At 41.7% G+C, this 10779-nt stretch overlaps 1 protein-coding gene across 8 annotated transcripts in view; it reads left to right on the forward strand.

The window, feature by feature from the left end:
* LOC122538118 (proton channel OtopLc-like) overlaps window positions 1-8843 on the forward strand; it is a 21241-nt gene extending 12398 nt beyond the window's left edge. For all 8 annotated transcript variants that reach the window (XM_043671897.1, XM_043671898.1, XM_043671900.1 and 5 more), the window contains 4 exons: window positions 722-1035; window positions 2946-3111; window positions 4560-4845; window positions 4962-8843. In XM_043671897.1, coding sequence (XP_043527832.1) covers window positions 722-1035; window positions 2946-3111; window positions 4560-4845; window positions 4962-5667 — 1472 coding nt within the window. In that variant the 3' untranslated portion in view covers window positions 5668-8843. The remainder of the gene's footprint in view (window positions 1-721; window positions 1036-2945; window positions 3112-4559; window positions 4846-4961) is intronic.
* The last annotated feature ends 1936 nt before the right edge of the window (window positions 8844-10779 follow it).

Raw genomic sequence — 10779 nt, forward strand, 5'->3', positions numbered from 1 at the left:
AAATTTAAAAACGGAAATTCCACGAAGGGCAAGTTAATTTACCATGTTCATTTTAATTAAAAAAAAAAAAAAAAAAAAAATAGAGAGGAAATCAAGCGCGCACATATGCGTCAGTGTCTCTGAACAGGTTAATTTCACATCAAAGCACGATTAACACGTTAAACGCCACGTCGGTCACCGATGACTGTCGGTATAAAGTAAAAGAACATCCTGATACTGGAAATTGAAATTTTCAGACTGCTCGGATAATAAAATAATCAAACGGAATTAAAATTAAAATTTTTAAGACTGTCAAAGAATAAAGAGGTCAAGAGAGATTTAAAATTTTGAAATCGTTAACGAATAATAAAAGTATAGTAAAAAAGAAAAAAAACTCGGCATTTAACGTGTTAAACGACTGCAGAAGGTATTGGCACATTGACAAAAATAACGGATACTGTAAATCTGTCCAGCCACTGTGAGTCAAAAATATTCGACCACTTTCGACCGAAAAAAAAGACGAAGAAAAAAAAAAAGAAAAAGAAAAATAAAAAAGATGCGGTCGAATCGACAGAGTAATAGATGGAGTAATCGCGGAATTAAAGGGACAGAGTTACGATCGTTACGGAGGCAATGGCGAGTCGCTATCGCAGCCTCGCGCGCGACGGGAAGCGACGAGCTCGGCCCCCGTTAAAATCGCATTAATCTTAACCGGCCGATTACCATAAATTTGCATGAGAAGAGAAACGAAAGGACGTGTGCGACCTGGACTCGTCGCGATCGTCTAGCGGCGCCGGTGGCGACAGCGATGTCGCGGACACCGCGTGCCCGCACATGACCAACGTTAGGCCAGTCCAGCACTACGGAAGCTTTTACCTGAGAATGGGCGCGGTGGCGTTCGGCATCGGCTCGATGATCTACTCGGGCCTGGAGTTTGGCCAGTACTTTGAGCTCGAGCAGAACACCAAGTGCCACAACATTATGCTCGCCCTCACGCCGGCCACTAGGATGGCGTTCATCTTCATACAGATGTACTTTATATTTCTCAACAACGAGGTGGGTACACTTGGAACGTGTGGGCTGGAGGTGCATTCGAGATTAACGCATTGAGCGTTTTGTTTTATTTTGAGAATGTGACGAGTATACTCGACAAGTATACTCGACGAAAACAAAATTAATGCACTTGCTGTAAGATTGAGTTAAATTGAGTAACGAAATGATAAATTTTTTTTTTTTTTTTTTGGTGTTTCTTTGAAAAATTTTTAATTTTATTGGTATTTACGGTATTTTATTTAAAGTTGCCCTTGCGCTGGCAACTGGTTCGCGGACCATAACGAGTGACCGAATACAATAATTCGTCGCTTTCTGTTTCTTTTGAACTCTTATGATAGAAATTATTGAGAAGTAACAAACTTATCATTTGTTTCGCCTGGATTACATTTAAATATACCTGAAACTGAAAAAATGTTGCAATTTGGGACGAAAGATTCTCGACGTGTGTGGGACGTCGTTCTAGCGCAAGAGGTTAACATTTTATTTTTTGAAAATTATTCCATGAAAGGAAAAGCATTAAAAATTCAAAATTGCGGAGAAGTGAACTGGAATTTTCATCAGTTCATAAAAGGAAGTAAAAAATCAATGAGTACTTTCCAATAACGAACCCCGTTGGAGTTCTTCAAAAATTAAATTCTGCTCGAGACACATTTCGGCTGATCTTTTAAACCATGAATATTTAATGGATGTTATTAATCATTCTGTTGGAACTCACTCTTACAAATTGTCATCGTTATTATACGAATATCTATATGTATGATGAATCTACACGTGTGTGTATAAGTACATTTAGCGTTACAATGAGCACTTTATTTCACGTTATTTTTTCTTCAACTATTGTTACACACGTGAAATTTTTATGTCGGAGTAACGACTATGCATCGGATTTTATTTTCATTACAATGAAAAAATTGAGTAAAAAACAAATTTGATTTGCAAAAGATTGAATTTGATAAATCCATTTTTGTTTTTTGCGAAAACTTCACTTTTCATGTCCACATAAAAGAAAAAAAAAAAAAAAATATAACGCAGCGCAACAGTTCTCGAGAAAATCATTTTCTGACATTTTCAATGGGAAAACGTTTCCCCGTGACGTAAACGCGAATGAGACAGAGAAGCATGCACACGCGAGAATCGATAATAAACGCCAAGCAAGCAACTGTCTATACTCTGTGCTGGAGATCGATTCGGCCAGCAGAATCGTGACCCATCTTTGGGAGAGAAACGAAGGGAATCGCAAGCGTTTCGGTTGGCCCTTTTATTTTTTTTTTTTTCCACGCGAAGACGTTGCGTAAAACGGAGGGACGGTTAAACTGAAACTGAAGCAAGGGGGATCGTCGTTCAGTAGGTGAAGGGACTAAAAATAACAGTGGCATCGATGGATGCAGAGAGATCGCCGGTGCGCGGCACGTAATGAAAGAGTGAAAGCGTCGATGCAAAACGAGAAGCTCGGCTAGAAAGGTTAATGAAACGGAAGGGTGAACAACCCTGAAACTAATACTGGAACACGAGTCGTCCGCCTACCTACCCTGGCCGGCTTTGCTCTTTTCCTTTGCTGCCCCTCCGCCCCTCACCCGCCACAGATGAATATCTCCCGTAGCGTACTCGACCGCTTTTGATTAAAACTTTCCGCCGTGGCTTCTCCGAGGACTCGCGGCAGCCTCTCGTCGTTCGTCGCGATCGCCGATCGTTTAACGATTGACTCTAAACACCACCTTGCAACGATAAAAAAAGAAACTGACGCAGACAATAGCTCTGACAATTGTTGAATTATTCTTGTCTTCCACGTTGGACGTCCGATCGATGCCGTTTCCGATTCTCCTCTGCGTGTCATGCCTCGAACATCTTTCCCCTTTTTTTCTTGATCTGATTCGCCAACGAGCCTCTCTCTTAATCTCTGTTCTATTTGACAGCAAATGAAAGTCTACCGTCATCGAGTGGTCGCGCGTTTCGGGCTGATGCACATGATCGGAACGAACCTGTCGGTCTGGCTGAACGTTCTTGTACAGGAAACGAAGCACGAGATACTGACGTTCTACAATCCGGAGAATAACTCGTTAAGGATTTCCCACCGATTAGGTACGAGTTGTTCATAGCTGCGAGAGCACGCAGCGGTTCGAGAAAGTATTTTAGAAATACACCCCCGCTCAAAAGTCTTGGGAAGGGGAAAGTACGATATTTTTGTTTCGAAAGTGGAAGAAATTCAACGATGCTTTACGCAACCGAAGAATCTGTCAAGTATTGACCTTAGAACTTTTGTACATGTTATTTATCTCCTGAGAAAAATTGTTTTTTTTTTTTTGTATATTAATTTTACTTCGTTTTGATATGTTATTCATTCGTGAACGGGATAACTCATACCTTTGTTTTGAATTTATTTTCATTGATACGTGTTTTGACAGTAAAATTGTACTTCTAGAGTACTAAATCTGTATCTGATTTTTCCGATGTTACGCACGAACGACGAAGTAATATATTTGTAGAGTGTTTTCCACCTATGTAATTTTTAAATTTCAAAATAAGTTTCCTTTAGGTTATTATATTTAAACTTCTATTTTCTAACTGATTTTTAACTTAGTTAACGGGCCAATTCTTGAAAAAAAAAAAAAAAGAATTCGTGTATGCGAGAATAAATCATTTTTTACGAAGGAAATAGTATTAATTTGTAATGTTATCTGAGTGAATCTTGGGAGTTCTAGGGTTAATGAACGCAGAAAGTGGACGTAGAAAGTACACTTGATGGAAAATGGTCGATAAAACTTCGCGAGCAAAAATCATAATAAATTTTAAGGGGAGACTTCAATCTTCAAGATCATGGTGGATTTAAATTAAAAAGAAATTGTTCAGCGTGCAAAATTTTCGAAAGAAAAAGTATCTCTACCCACCCTCAAGAAACAAACTCAGCACTGTGAAAGGAGAGGTTTCACGCTTAAAAGTGAATCTAGATTATGTACGAATATTTTCTGCATCCACTGATATACTAACACTTTGCAGATTCTTTCGAGTTTAAATTTTACAAAGTGTACCATTTTATAAAGAGTTTTATATTATATTATTAATTTCTCTATTTTCTTCGTGCGGTTAATCAATTTGATAAACGGTTCGATATCAAATACCGAATATTAAAATCAAAAAGTGTCTCAAGACTTTTGAGTGACACAGTGTACATCACATTCTTTTACTTTTCTTTTAAGTTTGCTACTATACACTGAGACTATACAGATGACGTACACTCTTGCTCAAAAGCCTTGTGATACATTTCATTTCTCGTAATAAAATTTTTCAATTGCACGAGTATGTTGTAATACAATTTCTAATATATCGACACTTTACTTCATTCTTAGTTGTACAAGGTACTATTTAATTTCCTAATCCAGTTTCGAAATAAACGTGATACTTGTTCTGAGATTTCTGAACGGAGGGTGGAGATGTATCTGAAATAATTACGTCGTCTCTCGAGTACAACGAAGCTCGTTATACCCCGCTTGAGCGATATCGAACGGAGACTGAAGCTGAAATTAAATTAGGTTCGAAGAGCAGTCTTAATCTCGGAGGGCATAATCACTACCACCACGGCGAACACATGAGGTATCCGAGAGGTTTGAAAGGGCCGCATCACATGTACGAGTGTCGTCGAACGAACATAATGGGATCGTTAGTCCAGGATGCCAGCCCGTTCCTGTTCCCTTGCACCATCGAGTACAGCTTGATCTGCGCCGCGATCTTGTACGTAATGTGGAAGAACATATCGAAAGCGGCATTTTCCCAACCCAAGACTCCCCCCGGATCCAGACATCACGCGCACGCTTACAGGTAAGTGGACTGTTGCCTGACTCGTAACTTTATCAAAGAGCTACTCTCTCTTCCTTTCTTTTGCCTAATGACCGATCAGAGAGATACCAAGATTTACAGTATTTTCAATCTTACAGGAAATCACCGCATCACTACAGCGTGGACTGTGCCCGCGCCCACAAAGGCCTGTTCGTGGGCATTTTGATCCTGGTGCTAACCATCATATCCCTGATATTGTTCTTCGTGCTGATATCGCGTCCCGAGTTGGTGAGCTTCGCCGTCACCGAGGTGAACGTCTGCGAGCTAACGCTGTACGGAATGTCGACGATGGCCACGCTGATAGGGATGTTCCAGATGCGAAAGCTCCGTTACGACGGCACCCGGAACTTGGAGCTGGACAACATCCTCCTGGTGGCCGCGCAGACCGGCATGTTCATCTACTCGACGTTCACCATCATCGGCGCCCAGTTCACCCTTGCCAAGCACACGGTCCTGGTGTTGGTCACCGCGCTGGCGAGCGTCGTGCAGACAACGTTCCAAACGATCTTCATACTGGACGCGTCGAGGCGGTCGGTCGCCACTGCGAAGCAGATTCGAAGGAAACCAGGCCGTGAGATCGTGACGTTCCTGCTGGTGACGAATCTGGCGATGTGGGCGATCAACACGTTAGAGAAGTCGCGAGCTGAGTCGCATCCGGTTCAGCTGCACTTCTACGGCCTCTGGGCGTGGACCATCATCACCCACGTCTCCATGCCGCTGGCCATCTTCTACAGGTTTCACAGCACCGTGTGCCTGTGCGAGGTTTGGAAGAGAGCGTACAAAGTGAAGCCGACCTACATGTGACGTAAGGGGTCGCCGCACGAGGTCGTGTACGAGACCACCACCACCACCACCACAACCACCAGCACCACCACCATGGCTCCACAACGACCGAAAACCCTGCCGGCCAGGCTGGACGCCATCGCGGAGAACGATCCGATTTACTTTATGTAACCTCACGTGCAAGTGTAAGGAGGGAACTGCGTGGCCCGCAGGCATCGACGACGTCCCTTCGCCTCTTCCTCGTCGCATCCTCGTCACATCCTCGTCCCGCGTTCCTGAAGCTCCTGCTAGAACGTTCGATCGACGATTAACCAAGCGCAGAGCACGTGTTTGCCACGAGTATGCGTTATTACTTCGTGGTTTTTTTTAGAGTTAATTCAACGGGGTTGCGCGCGTCAACGACCTCTCGCGACGCGAGTCAGGGATTGGTCAGCCCGCGTTTGTTTCACGATCGTCGAGAGAGAAATTGCGTTATTTATTATCGTTTAGATGATTATAGAAGAAGCTTTTCATCGAATGGTCCTCGTACGCTGAAACGAGCCTGAAACTGTATGTACATACACGGGGTCAGCGCCAACAATACGAGATCCGCGCGAGATCTCGAGTCGATTTTCCCGGGGAACAAGCGAGATAGTAGGAAAGAGGTGTAGACACCTACATTAACGACGCACAAGTTTTACCAAAAGATTTTTTAAACGTAGACGATCAGTCGCTTAGAATCGTCGAGGCAACGGTTGTTCCTTCGATCCCCCACATCCTCTCGGGAGCAATATGATTTCTGTTCGATACGTAAGCGTTAAGGCGATTTTCTACTGATCAAAACGGCGAATGAGAGAGAGAGAGAGAGAGAGAAAGACAGCTTGTGTATGTGTGTGTATGCGTTCGACGAAAGAATGAAAAGAGAAAGAAAGAGAGAGAGAGAGAGAGAGAGAAGTGTCATTTTTTCCCTCGATCGTAAACTGTTTGTAAGACTGAATTCTAAGCAACCTTAGGAAGATGGTTAAGGAGAACGATTCCTACGTTTCCGATGGCGAAGTGAGTCGACCGAAATCCGCGTTAATCCCCTGATCGAAATCTGTCCTTCGATGTTACTCGAAATACTCTCACGGACATCCGTCTTCCACGTAGTACAAAGCTGCAACTTAACGTATTGTCCCTCGTTACCCGTGAAAAGTAGATAATTTAAAAAAAGGGGAATGAAAAGAAGAGGAAGAGGGAAAGAAAAACGAAACTAAAAAGGGAGAAAGAAACCAACACGATTCGAGAGAAACAGATAAGATAACCTATCGCAAAGTCCTGTCTCAAACACACCTCGAATAGATTTTCTATATTGTTATTGTGTAGATGACCTCGTTGAGATCATTTTTGCGTGGACTGCGAAGGAACAGATAAAGAAACGTCCGACGTCACGACACACAAAGTCCGTAACAAAGTGCACGCAGTCTGTTTCTCGCGACTCCACGCGGCAACGTCTGGCGATCGATCGATCGATCGTTAGTATTTCGAACAAAACGGACACCTCCAGTCCAACTCGAATCACATCGAAATTGCGAAACTTCTGAACTGTTCCTCGCTGGGCGTTGCACGTTTTATTAGTCACGAATCTAAATTCGAAATATCGGTTGTAGAGAGAAAATAGATGAGAATGAGAGAGAGAGAGAGAGAGCACCGAATCGATGCTTCGTGCGTTATTTCCTCCCGCCAAAAAAAAAAAAAAAAATCCAAACCAAAGATAAGTAAGTTTATAAAAGAGGAGAGAAAATTCACGAGATATCGATAAACGGTGACAATAATGGAAAAGCATGGTCCTGTAGATTCCCATAGATTTGTCGCGCCAAGGTGAGATAGAGAAAAAAGAAAGATAACGTTCGAGGAAGGAACAGAGTACAATGGCGAATCATATCATTAAGCCTTAATCCGTCGAGTGAGCTGTCCAATCTCCGAGTGATTAGGAGAAAACGAAAAAAGAAGGAAAAAGAAAAAAAAAAGGAAGAAAATAATGAAGAGATGCGAAGGATCGCGATCGAACTTGAAAGAAGAATAAGCCGAGACCACGAGTTTGTCTCGCACAAATGTGCTTCGCACATTTTCTGCTCAACAGAAGAACGGTCCTCCGAGGAGAGACCGGACAGAGAGAAAGAAAGAGAGAGAGAGAGTCAAATTGATCCGTCGAGAGTGTGAATCGAGTCGAATCGTGTTCAATCGATCGGCGTGCGATACTATTTGTTCCGCGAGAATGCGCGTGTGTGCTTGTTTTTTCTGCGTGTTGCGGGTGCGATGTGTGCGTGTGTCCTTTGGGAACAACTCGGCGAGCAAAGGATGGTCGAAAGAGCAAGAGAAAGAGAGAGAGAGAGAGAGAGAGAGAGAGAGAGAGAGAGAGAGAGAAAGCGTGAAACAATTCGGTAGAGACGATTTTTACTAGTTGAACGCGTGTTTTTCGTGCGATAGGCGCATCTGTTTTCTTTTTTTTTCTTCGTCACATTTTCAGCGACACCCACCGGAAGTCTAAGCTGCAAGTCTAGTTGATTCTTTTGTAAGGTGTAAAAAAAAAAAAAAAAAAATTCTGTGACTGTGAGGCGGCGTGTAAATACGGTGTTTTAAGGAGAACGGGGGAAAAAAAGAAAAGAGGAGAGCAGAGTAAGAGAAACGACGAGCAAAGGAGAGAAAAAAAGGAGAAGAGAAAAAGGAAAAAAAAAGAAAAATAAATAAAAACTGGATCCTCTCGGTGTTTAGAGCTAGTTGTGTCGACATGTTTCTTCCTATATTATATATAATATATACACATATATATACAAATATAAATATATTTATTATTGCGTTGTTCTATTATAATATTTATTGTATTATCAGATATACATAGGATTTACGCGCGACACGTTACGTTTATTAATAGGGGGCTCGTGCCGAGATTCATCCTATATCGCGTTTCTCACGTTCGTCCGCTTCTTGCTTTCCCGCCGCCTTTCCCTCCCCCTCCGCCCCTCGTTTTCTTTCCCTCTTGAAGATCGAGAGCGAGCCGTCGATCCATCGACCGAACAGCCGCGACGCGACTCCCTCAAACGTCGACACGCATCGTGCCGACACGAGCGATCTCGGCACGAGTCTTAACCGAGAAAATCGAGGCGAAACACGCGAAACGAATAAACGAATCGGAGGTAAGTCACGATGTGCGCAATTCGAAATTCGGAGCAAGGGTGAGAAAAACAAAAAAAAAAAAAAAAAAAAAAAAAAAAACGGGGGAAAAAAAAAAAAAAAAAAAAAAAAAAAAAAAACGGGGGCCCAACCTCTGATTCCGAGCCGACGATACATCCTAACGATAAGAGCCAATAATGGCGTTCGTTACCCTTATCTCTTTCGCTTCTTTCAAAGAACTTTGTTCACAAAGTGTCCCGAGTTTAAATGTTGAAACTTTGGGAGCGCGTAGAGGACTGATGAACCAACAGTAAGAAAAGAAAAATATTCCTTAGAGATTTCTAGCTCGTTTCGCGAGGAAAAGAAACAAAGAGATTTTCGTCTTTTCGCTTATTGACGTTGTGAATTTATTTTATCATCCATATTATTTCTAGCCAGTGGTACCAGCGAAAATAATATTGGTAATGGCGAAGAACACGAAAAAAAAAAAAGGAATTAAAATAAAAATGCTAAAGCAAAGTTGGAGTTTCGATCTGACAGAGACTTGTGTGAAAGTTTCTGAAGGTTTGGCGCGAGTTTATGATGCTGACAAGTGAAAAAGCTAATCAAGGGATAGAGAGAAAAAGTTGGGAAGCGCTGATCTAATCATTTACAGCGATGCGTTAGACGTTAACTCTGACGTTCACTTATTCTTTCAAATTGATTGGCATCGGAATGGAATAAACCGAACACTTCTGACTGATTAGATTCAGATACGGAGCAAAAAGCAAAGAGTTACTCGAATCGACGAAGCGTTGACGTAAGTTTCAAATTGGAACTAAACTTAAATTTGCCGCGTGTCGTGGATGGAGGATTAGGTTGAACGGATGTGAAAAGTAAACAGAGATTTAATTTCTAATTGTAAGTATCAACATACGTGTCGAGTATGATAAATAATTAAGATGAAGAGAGGAATAGCACGGCAATTGGTACAGGTATTAAAACAGTCAATACGAAACGCGGCGTTCACAATAGATGCGAGACACACGGGAACGCATCTGGTGCGTTTCAATGTCGATTCACTCGCTGTCGGAACTCATTTATTTTCCTCCCCCGCAATCACGTTAATTCACTTTCGAATTAATATAAATATATCATCGGCCACTCTCTCGTGAGATTCGCGATTATTTTAGCTTCAAACAGATGAAATAATGTTCGAATTATATTATCGCGAGCTGATGATTGAAATCAATGTTTACACCGTCGTAATTATGTATGTACGACGAACGATAGTTTCGATTGGGTCGTCGAAAGATTCGAAGAGACGAATAAAGCTACAGAACAATAAACACGTTCTATGTTGCGTAGTTACACAGGTGCCAAGAATTAGAACAATATGAATGACCCAGCAATAATAACAGTCAGAGACATACCTTACAATCTTCTATGTTTTTATATAGGTACAATGTTCATCTGGCTATCCACGTGCGCTATTCGTTTAACAAAGAGCGTTACAGTTGTTTAATAGCTTCTTCAGCAGCGTGTACAGCCCTCGCGATTTGTCTGCCAAATTTTGTCACGTCGAATAAATCTAATAAGTGGTGTTTAATTGTTTGCTGAGATATGGTAGGATCGTGTCGTCTTTCTTGAAATGTACGTCTCAATCGAAAGACTGGACGAAGAAAGGAAGATTCAATTCAACTGAGGATTAAGAAAGAGACATTAGAAAAACTAGAGTGCAAGAAATGATGCAATAAACAAATCTCTAAGAATACAATCTTGCAAAGCTGCTTCAGAAAATTATGGAATGGACGTGCCATTTTTGAAAATTGCAATATTTTCTCAGTTTTAAGTACACTTAAGTATATCTCAGGTAAAGGAAATAATAAATTCATTATTACTTCTCAATCATTTCTATCCAGTGATATCATACCGACGAGTTCCAAAGAGAAAGCAACGAATTATTGTATACGGTTTGGTCACTCGTTATGGTCCGCAATCAGTTGCGCCAGCGCAAGTTGT

Source organism: Frieseomelitta varia, unplaced genomic scaffold, assembly GCF_011392965.1.
Source record: "Frieseomelitta varia isolate USP_RPSP 00005682 unplaced genomic scaffold, Fvar_1.2 scaffold_961, whole genome shotgun sequence".
NCBI classification, from domain to species: Eukaryota; Metazoa; Arthropoda; class Insecta; order Hymenoptera; family Apidae; genus Frieseomelitta; species Frieseomelitta varia.